Genomic DNA, 22,519 nt, shown 5'->3' with positions numbered 1-22,519 from the left:
AACATATATGGCCGGATTCACAAAGCGTTTTTTCAAAGGAAAGCACCCATTCAAAAACACTTTTTGAATCAGGCCCAATGAATTTAAATCACTGTGCTGATATTTTTCTGATAGTCAATGATTTTAAGTTGACTCAATCGCATGTCATCGAAGTGATGAATCGAATATAAGACGTCAATTTCTGGGTGAAAATGTTCACATGTATTTACTTTCTGAGGGTTCATTGCATAGCACAATACAATAGCATCGACCAAAGCTCTACAGTGCTACTTACAGCGTATTCAAGCTGGAAAGTCCCCGGAAGGCGCAATCGGCGATGAAGCTGACCTTGTTATTCCCGATCGAGAGTTCGCCCAGTAAATTCAGGCCCACGAAGCTCGACTCGTCCAACCTCGCTAGCTGGTTGAAAGTTAAATCTCTGCAAATTGCAAGAAAGAGAAAAACAAAACGTGATGTCATTTTGCAATTAAAAACACATGGATTCTCAAAGGAAAACTGTCCAGGTGCACAGCATGAGATACCGATGTGGGTTTCCTGTAAATTTGGGAAACACTGTGTTCCAGAGCCTTAAATTGGATCAATTTCCCAGGAATGGTGGACATCAGATTACAAAAGGGTGCATGCAGTAACTTTGACTTGATGTCACCAACTTGTTTTCAAAGCTTCACAGATCACGGATCTGGAAATCAGGGCCTGGCCTGGATCCTAGTCCCGGACCCGGGACAGGACGAGCGCTACTTACAGCTCACTGAGCTTCTGGCAGAACTCCCAGGCATCGGGGCTGATCTTGGTGATGGCGTTCTGGCTGAGGTGGAGTTGCTGGAGCATCAGTAAGCCGTAGAGCCAGCCCTTGGTGATCTCTGTTAGGTTATTGTGGTCCAGCTGCCTGCAGGTGAAAACAAGAAGAGCACACACGGTCACATGACGCCACCTTGCTCCATGTTTATGGACACATGTTATGCTTCTGGGGGGGGGGTCATCGTAATAAGTGCTGCTGCAAGTCCACACAACTTTTAGGACGAAAGAACAAAGGGAACCAAACAAGAGAGGCTGAGAATTTAAAGGAGTGCTCTTAATATTCGTGATTATTAATTTATTTCTTCAATTGTTTGCTTAGTTTAAACTTACAAGACTTCCATGTTGCTCAGTCCCCAAAAAGCTCCATCCATGAGTTTTGCTATCCCGTTGCGCTGCATCTTGAGTGACTTCAGCGCACACAGCCCTTGAAAAGTGAGTCCGTCGATTTTCCGCAACTTGTTACGATTAAGCTCCCTAAGGACACATTTTACAATTATTCAAATACCGAAATAAAAAGTCACATGTAACATTCTGACTTCATTAACTTTTAAGAGTACTAACTAGGGCTATAGGGGAGGGGCCTGCGGGGTTTGTTAAACATTTAAAAGGGTTGATGTCAGCTGACAATAGATTGAAATACAGGCGCAGGAGGCCGAAATCACAACTGAGAAACAACAGGTGTCTCCCTTCCTCCAAACAAAACAAAAGCACCTATTAATGATCTACCAGAGCACTGGGCCAGCAGCCCACAAGGGGTTATCCATCCTTGCTGCTATCAATCACACGGATGCAGCAGACCAAACTTACAATTAAGTCCTTCCTTAAACCAAGAGGGTTTTCAATTACCAAGTCTGAGAATAAATTGCCTTTAGGGAAAGGTTAGGAAGAAACAGTGTTACAAGCGATTGTGAAAACCTGGTTAAGACCAATTGACTGATGCCTGCAGAAATAACTTCACCAATTGACCACTACTGTAGAGGCCAGCTCTGCACTAATACCAACATACTACGATAGACAGATAAATAGATAGACAGACAGACAAACACACAGAAGTGGGTGCCATTCACAACTCCAACTCTCTTCCATAGGAAAGAACCATAGCCACCAGTCAATAGCATTGGCCTCTGCTGATCATATGTATATGTAGGCCAAGTAAAGCTTATTAAGATGTCCGTTAAGATTTATATTTGAACATGTTCTGTGTTAGTTTGGTGCGGGTGGGGCGAAGTTATGAGTGGACGGTGCAAAGAAAGGATTCTCTCCTATTCTAGTTTCCATGGCGAGAAAGGCATGCCTTATTTGCTGATATTAGCCATATCAAGAAATAGGTGTACATAGGACTACTCTGATTAAATATACATAGCAAGTTCAGGAAATTCCTTAAATAGACCTAGCAAGTGTCGTAAATCCCTTAAATAGACCTAGCAAGTGTTGGAAATCCCTTAAATAGGACTAACAAGTCCAGGAAACCCCTTAAAAAGACCTAGCAAGTGCGGGAAATCCCTCAAATAGACCTAGCAATTGCGGGAAAACCCTTAAATAGGCCTAGCAAGTACAGGAAACCCCTTCAGTAGATCTAGCAAGTGTAAAAAATCCATTAAATAGATCTAGTAAGTGTGGGAAATCCCTTAAATAGACCTAGCAAGTGTGGGAAATCCCTTAAATAGGACTAACAAGTCAAGGAACTCCCTTAAAAAGACCGAGCAGTGCAGAAAATCCTTTAAATAGACCTAGCAATTGCGGGAAAACCCTTAAATATTCCTAGCAAGTCTGGAAAACCCCCTAAGTAGACCTAGCAAGTGTGGGAAATCCCTTAAATAGACCTAGCAAGTGTGGGAAATCCCTTAAATAGACATAGCAAGTGCGGGAAATCCCTTAAATGGTCCTAGCAAGTTCAGGAAAACCCTTAAATAGGGCTAGCAAGTCCGGGAAACCCCTTAAGTAGACCTAGCAAGTGTGGAAAATCCCTTAAATAGACCTAGCAACTGCAGGAAAATCAACAAGTCTGAGGCACCTCTTAAATATACCTAGCAAGTGACGGGAATCCCTTTGATAGATCTAGCAAGTCTGGGAAACCCCTTAAATAGACCTAGCAAGTGAGGGAAATCCCTCAAATAGGCCAAGCAAGTGCGGGAAATCCTTGAAATAGACCCAGCAAGTGCGAGAAAATCCCTTAAATAGACATATCAAGTGCGGCAAATCACAAGCATGCATTGACTATCTACGAAGTGAGAAAAGCTGATGCTGGGTTTACTTACAGGTGCTGCAGGTGGGAGAGTTTAAACATCTTCGGAGGGATGGCGGAGATTCTGTTCCTGTTCAGCTTCAAAACCTGCAGAGTCCCGGACAAGTTGTCAAAGGTGCCCGGCTCCATGGACGTGATGCGATTGCTGTTGATGTACCTGTGTGGTAGATAGAAGTGCTGGGTTAGGAATTGCCATGTCGGGGTTAAGCCCTCAAGCCAGGGGTTATTCTGGAACCTATTTTGAAAATCATATACAATCCTAAACTCCTTCAAAGTCAGCGCCCAATCTTTTCCCAACTCGGAAATAATCTTTTAGGACGCACAGGTAATTGTTTATCACCGTAAAACAGTTCACGGATTCAACAGCTCTTGCAAGCTATGCTTTTCTCAGTCAAATCTGCAGCATTGGTGCATACTAACAGGACTCTGGGTCCACTTCACAAAGAATGTTTTCCCTCACTTGTGAATTGCATGCCAGTGAGGAAAAAAGCACATATCGTGTTTGCGTGTGCTGATTCACGGGTAAATTGAACATATCACATCACTGTATCTTGCAGAGGTTCTCAGACAAATAAAAATGAAAATGATGTTACTTACAGATACTTGAGTTGCAGAGGCGGGAAGGACGCGGTTTTCAGCTCTGTAATGTTATTGCCACTGAGGTCCAAAGTTTCCAGTGCAAGATACGGCTGCAGCTGCTCTGGCAAGACCTCCACAATGTTGTTACTACTCCTGAGGGAAGAAGGCACCAATCAGAATCGCTGCGGCTCGCCACAATATTCACCCAACGCTGTTACTTCCCTGCATCACGTTCTTGAAGCTCCCCAAATGTTTTGAACCGCCACCCCCACGACAACCACCATTGACGATGGCGCGGGTTGCTGGGAGTTGTAGTCCACAACATTCGGGAAGCCGCAGATTGCAGAACACTGCAAAATACAGTCCAAAGAGTTGAACCAACATGGGCAGCTACTCTCAGAATCACCCAAGCTGCTCGTCATAACTCACATTGTTACCCGGGAGGATAACGCAAGCGCCACACGCCCGCCTTCATAACAGGACAATCCCTTGCACCCTCTCTGGGTTGATACATTGAGTACCACGAGTGGATAATAGTAGTAACATTGTAGCACTTAGAAACGGGCATGAAGACCTGTATAAATCACCCAAACATTCATTGTAGGAACAAATGCATATATTCAGGGAGGTTTTCTATTTTTCCCACTGCACTGTCACAACCTTCCATTTGTGTTGCTTTTTAGGCAGACACCGCACAAATAGAGTTGGCCATTAGCAGGTTAGAAACCCATGCATTGGCCACATTTTTTAACACAAACAGTTAAATGTGCAGTAAAGCCGCCAGCCCTCACCTCCAACATCCAAGGACAAGTCTGATCCCTAACCGGCCCGGCACGCCATACCCCTCCACACCTTCTTACAAAATGATTGATCGGATCAATTCTGGCCGGTGATTGAAGGAAGGCTACATTGGCCAGCCACCACTGTCCACCGGCAGTGTACCCACAGAACATGCTAAATCTAGGCTCATGAGAAAATAAACATTGAACAGGACTGCAAATAACCTCTGTACCACAAGAGCCACAATCCAAGGGGTATCGAACAGGTGGGAAAAAAGCAGGCTGCCGGGACAGCATGCGGTGGGCCTGGAATGGCCAACATAATTGCGTTTCAAGTGTCCCGCAAAACCCCCGGGGCCACCTCACTAACAGAAATTCTTGATCCTGCAGTGACATGGGACATTTTGGGAATCTTAACTGTGCCTCCCTGTCATCTTTTCCGGGGGTCGGAGGGTGGCTCACCTTGATTCTTAGGAGTAATAATGCATTGCCCAGAATGGTCTACATGTTACATTGCTCTTTTGACTGGCTATTTGTCAAAGTATTTCCCCTGAAAATCAAGAATCAGGTAGAAAAGTGTACACATTTTGGGTTCAAATATCAAACAGACTTCTGTGCTATTTGTAAAAGGCAGAGTGCAAATATATTGCAAATCAAAGATGGGGGAAAAGTTAATTCATAAAGTGCAGCAGAAAGTCAACTTGAAAATCTACAGACATACTTATCATTATTAATTATATGGTATTTATTGAGTGCGGGCCTGGCTTCGAAAAGCAACAGAGCGCTTTACAGAGGTGTACAACAGCACAGATGCATAACGGAGCGCTTCTCAGAGATAACAACAGAACAGATATACAGCGGGGTAGGATACAGAGGGGCACAGAGGGGGCTACTGCTGTACAGGGTGGCAGGGAGGAGAGAAGCGGATGGCATCTGGTGAGTCAGGTGGCGTCGGTGTCGATGTGTTGGCCTAGGTGTTGAGGAGGAGAGACTCTATGAAGAGGTGGGTCTTGAGTTCTTGTCTGAATTGTAGGATCATGGGGGCGAGCCTGATGCTGAAGGGGAGGAGATTCCATAGTCTTGGGGCGTAGACAGAGAATGCTTGTTTTCTGGCCCTTTCCGTTTTGCAGCAGCAGATTAGTCTGCACGTGTCCTGGCTTCAGGTGGTGCACTGTCCGCCAGAGATGCTGAGTTTCTCTGCAATGTAGCTGGGTGATTAGAGGGTGACTGCCTTATAGACGATGCTCCAAGACTTCAAGGTGATTCATGTCTGCAGTGGGAGCCATTGAAGGTCGATGAGAGCTGGTGTGCTGTGGTCATATCTGTGTACACCCTTGACGGGGACACCAGGGTGGACGACAGGAGGGCTTCAAGGAGGGCATTGCCCAATCCAGGTGGGATAGGATCAGTGTGTGTATGGTGGATCCAAAGCTGCCCAGAAGGAGGAATGGCTTCACTTTCCACAGTAGGGAGAGCTGATACCAAGCTTTCTGAGTTTTTGCTAGCTGTGTGTGCCTTGAAGGAGAGGTGTTTGCCGATGTGGAACCCGAGGGACTTGGCACAGGAGGTGAGCCTGGGTGTGAAGCCGTCAGGGTTCATGGTTGATAGCCAGGTCTGTATGTCTGCGTGTTCGGTGTTATTGGTGCAGAGTAAGACTTCAATCTTGAAGAGGTTGAGCTTCAAGTGTGCACTGACATCCAAGATTGGTCAGCGAAGAGCAGGTTTGGAGTCCGTGGATGTCCTTGAAGGAGTCGATCTTGAGGTATAGCTGTGTGTAGTCTGCGTATTGGTGGATGTCGATGTTATGTGTGGCTAGGTGGGTTCCCAGCGGCTCCATACATAGATTGAAGATCACTGGGGAGAGGATGGAACCTTATGGGACTCTACAGGTGATGCGTAGCATTGGCGATCTAGAGGAGTCGATCTGAACAAACTGCTGGAGGTTGGCGCGGTAGGACTTGCACCAGCATAGGACAAGGTCGCTGATCCCATGTGCCGATGTACAGTGTCCATGAGCACCTGAAGTCGAATAGAGCCAGGAGGCAGGGGTGGCCATCGTCAATGATGTTGAGGGCCTTGTCGACCACCTGTATGATGGCCGTCTTTGTACTGCATCTGGATCTGACCCCAGATTGATAGGTTTGGAGGAGATTGTTGGTGTCGATGTGTTGCTGCAGTTGTGCGGCTACCGCTTTGTCAATGATCTTACCTACGGAGGGAAGATGGGTGATGGGGCGCTCGTTATCTAGATTGTCGGATCCAGAGTGGACTTCTTTAGGATAAGGAGGATTTGTCCTGTTTAGAGGGTCAATGGGAAGGTGTCTTGAGTTAGGGAGCTGTTGAGGATCTCCAGGTAGGGAAGGAGAGCTTATGTGGAGAGGGTCTTGAGGATAGATGCTGGGAGGATGTCATCTGGATGCAATGTAGGTCCTCTGCCGGGCGTAGGTCCCCTGTGGATGCAGATCTGGTGTCTTTGTGCTGGCGTATCCTGAACATACATGTAGCCCTCGATTGGGAGTGCACGTGCTTTGAAATGACATGCGATTTTTGCGCATTATGCTGTTGCGCTTTTATGCAACAAGATCTTTCAATGACATGTGGTTCTCAAGTCTCGCTGTTCCACTGCTGTAGCTCGATTGGCATGGGGACGGGAGGCTGTCCCGGATAACTATTTAAGGCGGCGATATTTCCCTAACTGTCCGAATCCCTGCTTTTAGCCCATCTGGAGAAGGTGTTGGTCAACTACAAGGCCACCTTACACCTTACAATGGCTCTTAAAAATGTCCAAGTGATTGGGTAAGGAAAAAAGTTAAGACTTGAAATACAGGCTGCAGCTTGGAGTAGAAAATAAGGCACGCTCCATTGAATCGAACGTGTGCATAGCGTGCACACCTCCAGACACCACACGTTGATGCTAAATTATGTCGCATCCATTATTGCAATTAAAAACTGGAAAGTTAAGTTATTGGGGTAGATGGCAACCCAGCCTGAATGTACTGGAGCGCGCATTATATTTCTATAAGGTAATTACAAACCAGGCATTCAAAGTGCCAATTACTGGAGTGACGGATAGAATTTCCCTTGCAGTAAAAGTGTGCTGTGCAGAAACCAGCAATTTCCTGTCTTGCACACCTCCTAAATTGCAGTGTGAAAGTGTTCTGTCAAAGGGAGCACGTGCACAGTGCTGGCCTTGTGTGGGTGCACTTCGTAAAAACAGAACTCCCTTGTAACTAGCAAGCTGCCTCGCACACCCAGAGTTTCCCCGTATGAAAATAAACAAGGCCCGCATAAGACCAAACTTTATGCACTGGAACAAGATTTTCAGGTCCAGGCCAATATCTAAAAGGAATGTCAACCAGAAATGTCACATTTTCCAGGACTGCACAGGAACGACACACGGCCACACAGGCGCTACACACACGATGGCACAGAGGCTGCACAAAACTCCACAGGCACTAATCATGACTGCAAGGGGGCAACAAGGCGCTACACAGGGGCTACCCAGGGCGGAATTGGGGCTAAAAAAGAATGGCTGCACGGATGCTATGCAAGACTGCATAGGGGCTACACATGATGTCATCTGAGTCTACACAGAACTGCATAGGGGCTACACATGATGTCATATGAGTCTACACAGAATTGCATAGGGGATACACAAGGCTGCAGAGTGCCTACTTGCGAAAGCAGAGGGGGTAAACAAGAATGCATTGGAGTCATCCGGGTCTGCACAGACACAAAACAAGACTGCATGAGGCCTACACAGGACGCACAGGGGCTACACAGGATGTCATATGAGTCTACACAGAACTGCATAGGGGCTACACAAGGCTGCAGAGTGCCTACACGCGAAAGCAGAGGGGTAAACAAGAATGCATTGGAGTCATCCGGGTCTGCACGGACACAACACAAGGCTGCATGAGGCCTACACAGGACGCACAGGGGCAACACAGGATGTCATATGAGTCTACACAGAACTGCATAGGGGCTACACAAGGCTGCAGTGTGCCTACACGCGAAAGCAGAGGGGTAAACAAGAATACATTGCAGTCATCCGGGTCTGCACGGACACAACACAAGACTGCATGAGGCCTACACAGGACGCACAGGGGCTACACAGGATGTCATATGAGTCTACACAGAACTGCATAGGGGCTACACAAGGCTGCAGAGTGCCTACACGCGAAAGCAGAGGGGTAAACAAGAATGCATTGGAGTCATCCGGGTCTGCACGGACACAAAACAAGACTGCATGAGGCCTACACAGGACGCACAGGGGCTACACAGGATGTCATATGAGTCTACACAGAACTGCATAGGGGCTACACAAGGCTGCAGTGTGCCTACACGCGAAAGCAGAGGGGTAAACAAGAATGCATTGCAGTCATCCGGGTCTGCACGGACACAACACAAGACTGCATGAGGCCTACACAGGACGCACAGGGGCTACACAGGATGGCACTGGGGCTACACATGATGTCAGTGGACCTACACAGAACTGCACAGGAGCCACACAGGGCTGCATAGGGGCTACACAAGGCTGCACAGTGCCTACTCTCGAAAGCAGAGGGGCTACACAAGATTGCACATGGGGCAGCACAAGACCGTAAAGGGGCTAAACAGGGCTGCAGAGGAGTGCACAACATTAACATGTTTACATGCCCAAACCCGCCTGGGGTATTTGCATATAAATATGTTGCGCATAGGCTCCAGCGATGTTAACATCTAGGGTGTGCACACATGTCAATTTAAGGGGAGGTCTCCATCTGTCTGCTTTGTTTCTTCTTTTCGCCCTAATTCACTCACGCGTCCTCCTCCCCCTTTCCACAAAGTATTTTTTTAATGAAGTGAAAAGCGTTAAATGGAGAGATTTTTCTTCTTGTAATTGGCACTATACTCGCCAATGCTTCCTTGCGCTTGTGCACGGAGCAGAAATTGGGATGAGCAGCAAACAGCACCACTTTCAGGAAACTGTTAGCAAGCCGCTTGACCAGTCCACGCTTTGCCTTATTGCAAACATTTTTCTATAGCACCTTGGACTGGCTGCTCTCTAGAAGACTGCAAATGCTGAAGGCCAACTTTCAAGGGGAAGATTAGGGAAAGTGATGTTCTCCAAGGGAGGACAACATAAAGCCGACCCAGTGGGTACAATGCTTTATCTGGCATGTTCCACTCCTTCGGCCTTACGAGCATGAACCTAGGCTAAAGCCCAGGCAGCCCCTCTCTTTGGCAAGGCCCAAGATCCATCCTGCAATGCACCCATAGTCCAAGATGGCAACGAGTCACGGGTGCCAGAGACAATGTTTACGAGAACCTTGCACGAGCCCAGGAAGGACTGTCCACCCACGTCCCTAGAGTTCAACTATATAGGTGGGTTTCAAGTACGTCGAAATGGTCGATGCGTGCTATACAGGTGCCAATAGCTTAACACAGATATTGCCATCCACATGCCAAGAGAATTGTAGGACCGGTTTGACGATAAACAACACATTTTGAACCCGGTCATCATATCTGGAGTCATATTTTGGTATATTTTCACTGTGCTCAAATGGAAGCAATGGCGACTTGTTTGCGCGGAACTGGGTGGCCTTAATCGCTTCGTTGGTAAAGTTGTCCAATGTCTCAGTGATACTTTCTGTATGCTGCAGCCCAATGGGTCTCTATAACACAATTAGACGGTTGAAATGCATGCTAACATGCTGCGCGTGGAAGAACGGAGCGCAACTGCAGAGTGTACCGGAGGAACTGATGCATGCATTCTGGGAGCTCACATCTGAAGTGAACTGGATGGCTTCAGAAAGACTGAAGCCAGAACATTCCATTTGCTCACAAACATCAACCTAACCCATCCGCCTGAGGGTAAGCGGAATTACTCAACACACTACAAGACGCATAATTCCTGCCCATGAGTCAGCCCCCGGGCTCTGCAGCTGCAGAGAACCGCAACAGAGAGGCGTGGAAACCGAGCAGATTTCATCGCCGCCATGGTGTATGGTGACAAATCAAACTTATTTTTTTAATCAAATCAAGGTTTATGAAAACATGCTTGCATGATTTTTTGAAGGTATGCCGACACCCCAGAAAATCCCCCTCAGGGCATGAGTTCCTTCATCTGCTCTTTGACGCCCAAACAGTTTGAAAACACCACAACAGACAGAGAGGTCAAGGGTTACATTATAAACACAGTAAATCATTTTCATTAGTCCTCTGTGTATGCCTCTGGGAAAGAAAGAAGGGGAGGGGCGAAGACCAACTCAGAAGTAATTGAAAACGACTTCCTGAAGCTTCATATGTACGCAACCAGTGCTGGTCATTGGGCCGGCTCTCGGCGGATCCGAGATCCGGCACCAAATATGGAGCCGGATCTCGGGATCCGGCCAGAGTCAGCCGCCCAAGCCCATGAATCGCGACGCCTAAAGGGGGTGTGGTCTAGAGGGGGCGGGGCTCGTAGTGTACATCCAGCAATGCCGGAAATACTTAAAAAAAAAAAAAGCACCCGTGACGGCAGCATTGCCTTTTACCGCGGCTTTGGCATTGCTGTGTAATGCACAATGCTTGCAACATGTACAACTGAAAGGAATCAGTTGCAGATGTAGGAGCATTGTGCATTACACACCAGTGCCACTGCCAGAGCTGCGGTAGAAGACAATGCTGCCGTCGCGGGTGTTTTTTGTTTGTTTTTTAAGTTTTTCCAGCATTGCTGGATGTACACTACGAGCCCCACCCCTCTAGACCACGCCCTTCTGGCCTCGCCTCCCCCCAAACTTCTCCCCCACCCCACACTTGTGTTGTGGGATCCCCCACCGCATTTTTTCCATTTCCACCACTGTACGCAACGTGTTTCAAACATTATAAATAGAGATTTTATATATGCTAAACATGCACAGCTATGCTTCGAAGAGTAGACCAGTGTGTGAAGAAGTGGGCGGGTGGGAGCAGAGCTACACACACTCCAGCCGTTACACATGTCAACAATGCCATTTAATCTATAGATGCTACAGCAAGCTAATATTATTTTTGATTAATTTAGCGACTCCGCACACGTACTTGTCTCTTGGCACTCATGGTGTTATCTTAACTCAATCATCCTCAATTTTCCGACCTCAAAGGGATGAGGGGCTTGGTTGGCCCTAGCATATCACTCAATCCTGTGAGTTGAGGGACTAAGGCACCTACTGCTTCCTGAATCTGTCTTGGGACTCACCCAAACCTATGTCAAAGCTGGAGCCAAATGTGAGTTTCGTAACGTCCCATTGATTGGTCTACTCAAGACGTGCATGTCCTGTGTGCAAAAGGCTTGCTATAATGTGGTCCAATTTACAACAAAGAATAGACCCCAAATCAAGTCAGTTATGGACTGAGTCCAAGATCATCTTGCCTTGAACTCCTCCCACATTACCACAAAGCTACCCAACGCACGGTGTCGCACAGCAGCAAAGGTGGCAAATGTTAGGATTCAGCTCTCTGTCAGACCAAAATCAACCTGCGATCTTCCACACGCACACTCGCTTATCCACGTCTCCGGATTCCACCAGCGGCGGCCTGTCTTTTAGACACCTATATCCAGCAACTTGGCATACTTGCCTCTCAGAACCCTGCAAACATCCCAAATGTCTTCTCGACACAGCATATGATACGTTACTTATAACGCACTTAATACCCAGAGGTTTCTAAGCACGGACCAGGGGATCTAACCCGTCTTTCTTCCAAGGCCAGCACGTTGCCCATGAGCTATCCTCCCAAAATATTATTGACCATAATATTCTCTTCCTTCTACCCACAATGCAGAAATACTTGAAAGGAAGGAGAAGGCTACCAATACAAAATGCTTGCATCGAACAGTGCGGCTTTACAGACAACCTACAGAATGACGCATCAGTTGCAGGGTCATGAGAGAATGACGCACGTTAAAGGGCAGCGCTCGCGCATACAATCTGTGTTTGCAACTTAAAGAGACCGCCTGATCCACGTCCAATCAAACTTTCTAATTATCAATAATTGGTGAAAGGAAGGCTTTGAAAATGTGCTTCTCAGATGCTTTGTAAATAAAGATGGTGACACAATGTACACAGTGGCTGGAGGTCTGCTCGGTCACAGAGCATCGTGTCTTGCTAAACCGCCCCCTTTCTGCAAGATCTAACATGTAAACAAGTGATGATGGATAAAGAATCAGAAACGTGTGAGGTCGCAATGGAAAATGTGGGAGGCCTTGCCGGGAGGCTTTCGGTTTGACTCTTTCCCCCTTGGAATCCACCCATCCACAAGGAAACAAATACTCAATTCACTTTTTACTCGCCATGTCAATATTTACTTAAGTGTAATTGGGTGAAAATGTGTGCTCCGTGGGCCAGAAAGCAGACTGTCGCCGTGTACATGCACAGCAGCGCAGTGAGCATGCGCACTGGATTATGGGTATGCATAGAGAATGTGACACTGTGATTTGGTTGGACCTGTGAGGAGACAGCATTTAAAGGGGCTGGATTTCTCCGCAGCCAATGGTGTTAAGGAGGGAGGATATGATTCAGGCAAAGAAAGGCTTCAGTAAAGCAGAAATGTGTGAAGAGAATACTAGCGCGGGTGCTACAGTAAGGCAATACTAAGCAGATGCCAGAGGTACTGCCGGCACAGGCAATGCTGGAATAAGGCCGGACTGAAAACATGTCTCCCCTGATCACAGATCCGGGAATCTCCAAAAGCCCTTGTACCAGGTCTCAGTGGACGCTGCACCCAAAGTGTTTCTGACGCGTTGCAGCGTCATGTTTCAGAGACCCGTTTGCATCCGACACTGTATGTAGCAATGTATGTGCAGAGGCGTAGCCAGGATTGTCTAACAAGTGGGGCCTGAAGCTAATGTAGTTGGGCCCACCGCAGTGACATAACCTCTGTAAATGCCCACACAGCACTACTGAATGGGCATTTATAGATTTTGGGTGGGCCTTGCCCACTCAGGCCCGACCCTCTCTGCGCCTCTGTGTATGATATGATAGGGTATTTATTACGTGCTTAATACCAAGAGGTTTCTAAGCGCCAACCCGGAGATCGAACCGAAACCTGTGTTCCTCCGTGTCGTCTTGCTTCCGAGCACGTTGCCCCTGAGCTATCCTACCGAGCCTATGATTGAAATGCAGGCGGTGCTGAATGTCTGCGAGCATGTGTGGGGGTGAGAGGTGTGAGTCTCTATGTAGGGAACGTGTGCATGGCTCAGAGGTGCTAATGTCTGCCAGCATGGTTTGAGCCAGCAGGCGAGAGGTGTGGGTGTCGGTGATCATATGTGCGAGAGCCGTGTGGGAATCTTCATGTGAACATATATTTGAAAATGCATGTGTGCACATGTGTCTATGTGTGGAGGTGCACAGGGAAGAAGCTGGCGCAAAGGTGTGAGAGCCGTGTGGGAATCTTCATGTGAACATATATTTGAAAATGCATGTGTGCACATGTGTCTATGTGTGGAGGTGCACAGGGAAGAAGGTGGCGCAAAGGGTGAGGGGGCCCAGTCATGGCGCAAGGATTGGTACCAAACGTATGAACGTCATGAGAACAATACTTAATGTGGCAGTGGCGGGGGGGGGGGGGGCAAAGCAGACTTCCCTCTGAACCATACATGCCAACCCTACCGATTTAGGTGAGAGACTCCCGCTTTTTCTTTAAACAATGTTGCTATTTTTTTTACTTTCAACTCCCTATCAATGTTCTAACTCCAATGAAGTCCTACGGGAGAATTTTCCTGCTTTCTGGGCGAAAATCTCCCTCCCAGGCTGCCCCGAGATGTTGGCATGCATGCTAAACTAGTCGTCGCTGGTGGCATCGCACAGTAAAGCAATTCCAATTCCAGCTCTAGTAAGAGTGACTGGGGCAAAATGCCTCCTGGCCTGGTGGTTGAATTAATAATACCTGCAGAGAAGACCACTCCGTGTACTTTCGCTTAATACATGCAGTTAAACAAGGCACAGAAAAGTTGGATAAAAACGTAAGAATTCCAAAAGTCAACACTTCTGAGGTTTTGAAAGTGCACCCCAGCAGCTTTTGTCTTGGTGGAGAAGTTCTCGTGTTTTCAGGTCGGCCATTTGTTTTTTCTCTCTCTCTCTCTCTCTCTCTCTTTTTCTCCCCTCCCCCTCTTTTGGGCCCTGCAGAGAGCCCGCTCAGGGATCGGGTGTCACCTCGCTGTTATTCAAAGGGCGCCGAGCAGACAGAGCGGCTGCCCGAGCTGACTCCGCTGACCCGGGGCCCAGAGGAAAAACAAGCCCCAGTAAATCACCAGCTGCAAGCAATTCAGCAGTGATCATTGTAATTAATTGAGCAGTTTCCCAAGAATGCGCCATATTGTTTCAGCCCCGGAGGCTGGCACCTCTCCTGAAAGGTAGTGCAATTTGTATTTAAATTGTTCAGTATGGGAGCTTTAATAAAAGGAGCTTTTATTGCTGCTTTTATCAGACAAGGAGTGTGCAGGGGTGGAGTGGGAGGGGCTGGGGGAGGGTGGAGGCACTGGGAGGATTGGATGGGGGAGGGGCGGGGGGAGAAAAACAAGCTAAGCTACTTTTAAAAGTTATACTCCTGAGGAAAGCAGCGCACCAGAAACACGGTTTCCTCCCAGGGAGCCGGAATAGTTGACTTAAAAGTTATGACACTTCTTTTTAACTAACTAAAAATAAAATACACACATGGTGAAACCTCCTTCGAAGGTCTAACACATTTTGAGAGTGGCAGCTGGAATGCAAAAGCTTTTAAAAGGTACATGAGTTTTAAGGGTGGTTGTGTCTTTCAGAAAGGAAGCTGGCCAGGTTAGTTAGTGCCTTGAATACTTCTCCTCGTCCTCGTCACATGTGCTGTGACGAGGAAGAGTAGGATTCAGAGTGATGAGGATTGCTGGTGAATAATCTAGGCATGTGTGTTGTGCTTCATTGTAAGGTCAGTAACTATATATATGACACAATTCACCAGCTTTTGGACAAGCCTTGGTATTGTTAGACCACTACAATGGTGACTGGTGCAATACACATAACAGAACATATCCTCCCCGATTTAACTAAAGCCGTCTTTTATGCATACCCCTTCAACACGATTGTGGCTTTTTTAAATCAACTGTAGCTCTCGAGGTGTTTTGGACTACGACCCCCATGATCCCTCACCACTGACTATCTGCAGAGCCAAAGGTTGCAGACCCTTGGTTTTAGGGGGTTCTTAAGAATGGGAACAAGTTAGCCTGCTAGAAAATCGTCCATGTAACAAAAATACAAAATTAAAGCACCAAGAAGAGAGAATGTGGCACAGCACAGATCCATAAGGTGGCAGCCGTATCGTGCCACCCACTTACGTTAATGCGTGGGCATCCTAAGGGGTTATGCAGAAGGATACGGGCAGAAAGCGTTTGTGTAAGGGAGTATGCACTAGGCCTAATTTTCCAGGTGTTTGAGGCAATCATGTGATCAGCAAATAGTGCATGACAGCATTATGACCAGAGTATAGAAACAGCAGGTCCTGTGTTCTCAGAACATCAGTGGATGGGCATTGCAAGTACTTTAAAGAACCCCCCCACCCCCTCCACACTCCTGTTTAAAGCATTGCCCTCCCTGTCGGTGCACCCAGTGCATGGGCTTGCATGTGGGCAGACGTCTCGGAGGTCTTCTGTGTTCAGACCAGGCCTCACAGGGCTTTCTACCAATAATAAAGTGGCAGGCGTGTAAAGATTTGCAGAAATGTGGCTGTAGTGCATACACTTTGCGGTATGCGGACCTTCCGGAACAGCAGCGGTCCGAAAGATGACTATCTGCCTTGTAACATCCCTTATGCTCAGCCGACGTGTGGTCAGAGCGGGCATAAGAATGTTCGAGGGAGTATGCATGCGTGTGTGTGTGCATCGCCCTGGGAACCGGGCATGTACTCACTACTCACATATGCGCCTCTCCTTGCACCCCCAGCCCAGGTCCTCATTTGCAGACTGTTCACGCCCTTTCAGCTACAGGTAGAACTCGGCAATGTAAGTTACATGTGCATAAGATCCCTTCTAATAAGCAATGTGCATTGTGTGCTTTTTTTGGTACTGCGCATGCACAAGTGAAACATTTGTTCAGATCGCCCACTTCTTGCAGGCGGCATTTCCTTAACTGCAAGCCTGTCATCCCCATTGAGACGCTGCAGAAGCCACTCGCTTCCTGTGCCCCAGTTAATTAAAATCTAATTACATTCTCGTTTTTTGATTAATTGCATGAATCCTGGTTATTGTAAACAAGAATGTCTTTGCGCCCCTTGAGAAGCAGTGACATATTGCAACACTAAAGAGGGGGCACAATTGTCAAGACTGGCCGAGAAACTGACGGGCCGATGCATGGCACAAGAGCCCCACACCTAAACATGTGAACGATTGGTTTCTCTATCAGGGAACTCGTCCCTCCATTTTAGACGTCATATCACCAATATTTTCAAGACTAAAGATTTGGTAAACTTCACAAAGGTACTATTTTTCAATGTACAGTATGGGGAGTCCACAATCTTTTAGCACCCCAATTGGGATATGGCCTAGTTAGGGTTGAAAGATATTGCCCTCTGTGGGAGGGACATGTCCCACCGACAACAGTGGAGGATTGGAAGAAAGACTAAGTGTACAATGACATGAACATTGAAACCATCAGCTTTGAACAGCAAAGTGACTTACAAGACCGCCATTTTGTACAAAGCGTTCCCTTCAGCTGTAAGGCTGTATTGGAATATTGAGGAGTCTTGAAAAGGCGTGGAACCTTCTTCTTGAAGGCAGATTACAACTGGAACTAAGGCAGAAGCAATGGTCAACGCAAGATCTCTCCAGCATGGCTGCAATACCACTGGTTCATCACTTCCCCCTGCCTGTTGCACAGGGCTGACCATAGGCAAGCGGCCTGCAGGTCCTGGTGGCTGCATCCACTACCAACCTCTTAGAAAGAAACCTACAGCATGGAAGTAAAACAGCAGCGCCCTAAAAAGAAACGGAAATAGAGCCCTGGGATTACGCAGCAAGGGACGTTTGTTGTTAAGTTTTCGTGTGAGTTCTTTTTACCGCTAGAATTTCTGGATTGGGATATCGTACTAGAGTGTTATACATTTTCACACACAAAATGATTTCTTTTCTCAATAAAAAGTGGAATTTCCTCCTCTGACAACTAGCACTGCTTGAAAATGAGCTTTTATGAGTTGTCCTCTGACACTAATAACGCAACACAAACATTTTCAGATACACCCTAACAAAGAGGGGGAGAAGGCGTCCACACATTGAACAAAGTCAGTACAATTAATGGAGCATCAAAACTGAATGTCAAATTGTGAGAACAAAGTCTCATTTCATTTCATCATCACGTATGCTGATTTTTCAAGGTGAGCTACAACCTCAAATAACTGGATTACGGGTATGGTGCTGGCCTTGAAAGTAAACCTTAAAATAAACTCCTCACAATGGCATGTAGAAAATGAAGTAACTTGCCATGATGTTTTAGTTTCGGGTTCAAGCTTAACATATACTTCTTTGAAATCCAATCCATAGTAAAAACAATACGGGTGTGAGCTAATACATCAAAAGTTATGAACCATGTCAGGATATATTAACAATAATACAAAATACCTCAATAGACAGCAACTCCTTTACTAGTAGAACATAGCTGGCCTATAGTACGTCGTCAATATGGAATGGAAGAATTTGACAATTTTCTTAAATTGGTGGGTTGTTTTCCCTATTTTCTCAATATTCGGTAACATTGGAAAACTATCCTATAGACCTTTTGTACTGATCCCGAGATGCCAAATGGAAGCCAGAGCATGTTGATCGAGGAATTAAAGATTGCCAATTGATCAATGCACTAAAGATTGCAAACTGATCAATGCATTAAGGATTACAAATTGATCAATGAATTAGGGATCACACATTGATCAATGCATTAAGGATTAAAGGTTGATTAATGATTTAAGGATTAGAAATTGGTCAATGCATAAAGGGTTATAGATTGATCAAGGAAGTAAGGATCACAAGTTGATCAATGCATGAAGGATTACAAGTTGTTCAATGCATTAAGGATTACTTGAATTTCTCAATGTTTTTGGGGTAACGCACATTCTAGAATCCTCTCCAATCTCATCACTCGCCTTCCCAGCTGGTTTCTTTAACAACCAAAGTCTAATGTCCCGTAAAGGGATTAAGATATCTTTGATTCAGTGGTGGACAATGGCACAAGACATTTTATATCAGGCAGAATGCAAACTCAAAGGCAACCACTATCAAAGGAATTGGAATCTCTCTTTTTTTTTAATTAGAAAAGGGCACCTACGTTTTAAATATGAAGATGTTACACAAAGACCACTATTGTAAGAACAAAGTCATGTACTGCAGAAACATCACCACAATAACATGACCCTTCCTGTTGCAAGTGAATACATTTCAAGTAAGTGCGTTTTTTTTATAGAGAACTTTATCAAAAGCTAATATTTCATAAATTAGCATAGCTGAAATAGTGCAAAACGACAGACTTTCCCATAAATCCTTTGCGAAGGAGGTCTGAGCTGGTTATGCTATCTACATCACCTGTGAATTAAAGTTTAATTGGATGTTTACACGCAGAGGCAGCTAATGTAAATCATACATAACTCTGGTTTTTAGACAGGCTCCACAAGTACAAAACATAAAGAATAAATATATAAAACAACATTGAAAATTGGCTTATTAAATCAGTATTTTTAAGAGGCGATGTCACACAATTCAAGTTCCCTGCCCTGTTACTTAGCGGCACAGAGCCCTTGTGTACTATGGTGGGACTAACCTGCCCACATATTGTGCGCACAAGTCTGAGAAGTCTGTGCCAAACCAAAATGTAAAAAAAAACGGTCAGGCATATTTCTCTGCGGTGGAGGGTGCCAACACACATGAATTTCATAATAAAGCAGTTGTTCGAGCGACGGAGCTGCAGAGGCTGTGGGCTTGTAGGGTGAGCCGCTGAGAGGCAAAGTGTCACACTTGTTTAACAATCTTTCCAGCCAGCCCATGCTACCTCACAAGGACATTTTCTGACCTTCCAATGTAGCACTCAGGCGATAATCCCTTGTCAACTTTCTGGAAAAGACTTCTGTGTACTGTCGTGTTTCACAAACTGCAGAAACGTTTAGGTCTCCCACCCACTTGCCTTACTGACATGTGAAAATGTGCAAAGGAGTAAGTACACGGAGCACGTCAGCGAGGAAGCAGACGCTTCGCCCGCTGATACTGGAGGGAGCAGAGAGATACTGCAGTCAGGGATCAAATTTTGGTGGCCAACAGGACACTTCTGCTTTATTCAGAACACCAGAGTTAATTTTCTGTTATTCCCGTTTTCCCATATACCTGAGATCTCAGAAGTTGAAAGAAGGTCTCAGTCAGCTCGCGTGGGCTGGAATGCAGGAACTGGGCAAAGGAATATCAAGGAGGAGAAGGGGGAATTTCCCTTTAAGAGAAGACATCTTGCAAGATATCTTGCCCACAGTGTCAGGTACTTAAAGGGGAGGGGACTTGCCCACCATTGACTTTCATTATGGCATATGCTCAGGGATTTGCACAGACCGATAGCAATTCCATCATCTGAATCTTACGGGGTGAGGGAGAGTGGAAGTATGGTGCTTTTGGGAAGGTGGGGCTTTTATGAAGTTCATTATTTATTTATGTTTTATTTTTGCATTTGTAGAAGCGCGCAAAGCCCATGAGCATCCAGGCGCCGGTGACAGAGCGGGATGGAAAGGCAAGTGCTGACATTTTCTACCCACATGTGTAGAACATCTTGTGGCATTCTTTGCAAGCTGCGCACACATGAAACTTTTCATATGTATTGCATTTTTATGCAGGCGCAGTGTTTCCAATATAACCATGGCTCACAGTGTCATAGTAACTTAACGGGTAGTTTAACCACAGGTTCCCCAGAGCAGGCACATGTGATGACTATCCCCCTGTTCAGTGTGGTAACCAGGCCCCAACAGTAAAACTCTCTGTAATGCAATCCATACCACAGGGAAAGGATCAAAATTGATTACTTCGTTGCAAACACATAACCAATATATTGTGCAACCAATCTCTTTTTGATCAGACTATTCTACCAATATGCTTTTCATATTGCATATTGATTTCTACTTGAAAAGACAAGATAAAAACTCAAACACATTCGAGCGAGCCCCTGACATGTCCACATTACCATTTTGATGAATTGAAGAAAAACAACCTCAACGTTGATTTTTTGCTGGGCTAAATTGAACAGTAATCTTGAAGTGCAATTCAAGTGATATTTTTTAATCCTCCAGCATCCTTGCCTCCCCCACCATTTATTTAGTTTATTTATATAGCGCTGGGCAGAGGCCCATAGGCATAACGGAGCTACACAATGCAGACAGCGGATAAGCTTAAGTCAGTGCTAATGTGCGGGGCGCAGAGAGACAGATCCTTGAAATAGAACACATTTCAGGCCAACCCACCAGCTCCCACAGACTTCACTGCGTTGGCTAATGCCCTACAAGGTGCTGCAGTTTGCACACTGAAATGCTGCCAAAAAGGAGCAGATATAAACACAACATGTTCTAACAATATCTGGAAGCACATAGCCATATGCAAGATCATATATTCGGACATTTTCAATGAATTCTTTCAATGCATGTCTGCACGAAGGGAAGCAAAAGGCAACTTACAGTGAGAGCAGGGTGATGTTTGCAGACAGGTCTCCCAGGTCAGGAATGGACACCATTTCATTGTTGTTCAATTTCCTATGATTGACAGTACATTAAAAGGGTCAGCACACCTGGTCACATTCCTGGATAAAATCAATCTGAGCGATATCATAACATCTCACTGTCAGGTTAACAAATAGACTGATGTTGGAGGGTCAGCTTGCTTAGTGAAATGCAGTGATGCGGTTTATGACAGATGACCAAGCTAGTCCTGTCCCTACAGTTGAGAGCTCCAAAGGGGACCCTCTTCTTTCAGAAGCTGCTATTGTTGAACCAACCCCCAGATGCTAAACGTGTTATTGCTGAGCTCCTAAGTGCTAATCCTCCAATTGCAGACCCCCCTATTGCTGAACCATCCCTTGCTGATCCTCCCATTTCTGAACCAACCCGTGCTGGTGCTCCCATGGCTGACATTTCATCGCTGAACCTCCCATTGCGGGCCATTCTATTGCGTACCCTCTTATTGCCGAGCCTCGTATTTTAGAAATATCCTTTGCTGAATTTCTCATTGCTTGACCTCCTATTGATGAGCCTTTTAATGTTGAACCTCCCATTCCTGGACTCCCAATTGCTGAGGCCCTATTTCAGAACATCCCCCTTGCTGATTATCCCATTGCTGATTATCCCATTGCTGAATCTCCCATTGCTGAATCTCCCATTGCTGAATCTCCCATTGTTGATTATCCCATTGCTGAATCTCCCATTGCTGAATCTCCCATTGCTGAATCTCCCATTGCTGAGCTTCCACTTTCTGATCCTTCCATTGCTTAACATGAAATATTATTGCTGAACTCCACTCTTTTCTGAACCCCTGCCTGCTGAAACTCCCATCCCTGTGCCTCTTATTGTGAACAGCCCATTCCCGCACACCCCACTCCTGAACCCCTATTGCTGCACATACCCTTTCTGATCTTCCAATTGCTAACTCTTCCATTGGTAAGCCTTCCAATTCTGACCCCTCTAATGCTCGGCTTGCCCTGCTATCCTTCAACCTCTTATCGCTGTACAGCCCATTCCTGGACACTCGACTCCTGAACCCCTATTGCTGTACCTCTCCTTACAGACCCTCCCAGCGCTATCTCCTCCATTGCTAAGCCTTCCAATTCTGACCCTTCTAATGATTGGCTTGCCCTACTTTTGCTGAACCTCCTATTACCGAACCCCACTTAATTTACCGCCCCATTTCGGAATCTCTGACCGCTGAACCTCCCAATGCTGAACGTCCCTTTGCGGAGCCTCCAATTGCTGAACCTCTTTTTGCTGAACCATCGATTGCTTAACCTCCGATTGCTTAACCCCACTTTGCTGAACGTCATGTTTCTGAACCTCTGTCGCCTGAACCTCCCATTCCTAGCCTCCTGTTGCTGAACCTCCTATCCTATTGCTGCTTCCCACTATGCAGATACTCCCACAGTCAAACCTCACA

General features: G+C 46.2%; 1 protein-coding gene across 1 annotated transcript in view; it reads right to left on the bottom strand.

Moving 5' to 3' along the window:
- Positions 1 to 22,519, bottom strand: part of LRIG3 (leucine rich repeats and immunoglobulin like domains 3) — a 61,128-nt gene that overhangs the window by 19,059 nt on the left and 19,550 nt on the right. Inside the window, exons 3-8 of the mRNA XM_069629861.1 lie at positions 21,055 to 21,129; positions 3,641 to 3,775; positions 3,057 to 3,200; positions 1,129 to 1,272; positions 743 to 886; positions 275 to 418 (exon numbers count right to left, since the gene is read on the bottom strand). Of these exons, the coding sequence (XP_069485962.1) occupies positions 275 to 418; positions 743 to 886; positions 1,129 to 1,272; positions 3,057 to 3,200; positions 3,641 to 3,775; positions 21,055 to 21,129 (786 nt within the window). The remainder of the gene's footprint in view (positions 1 to 274; positions 419 to 742; positions 887 to 1,128; positions 1,273 to 3,056; positions 3,201 to 3,640; positions 3,776 to 21,054; positions 21,130 to 22,519) is intronic.

Source organism: Ambystoma mexicanum, chromosome 12, assembly GCF_040938575.1.
Source record: "Ambystoma mexicanum isolate Mex_15411 chromosome 12, UKY_AmexF1_1, whole genome shotgun sequence".
Lineage (NCBI taxonomy): Eukaryota > Metazoa > Chordata > Amphibia > Caudata > Ambystomatidae > Ambystoma > Ambystoma mexicanum.
Note: the sequence above shows the minus strand (reverse complement) of the source record. Positions and strands in the feature narration are given on the sequence as shown.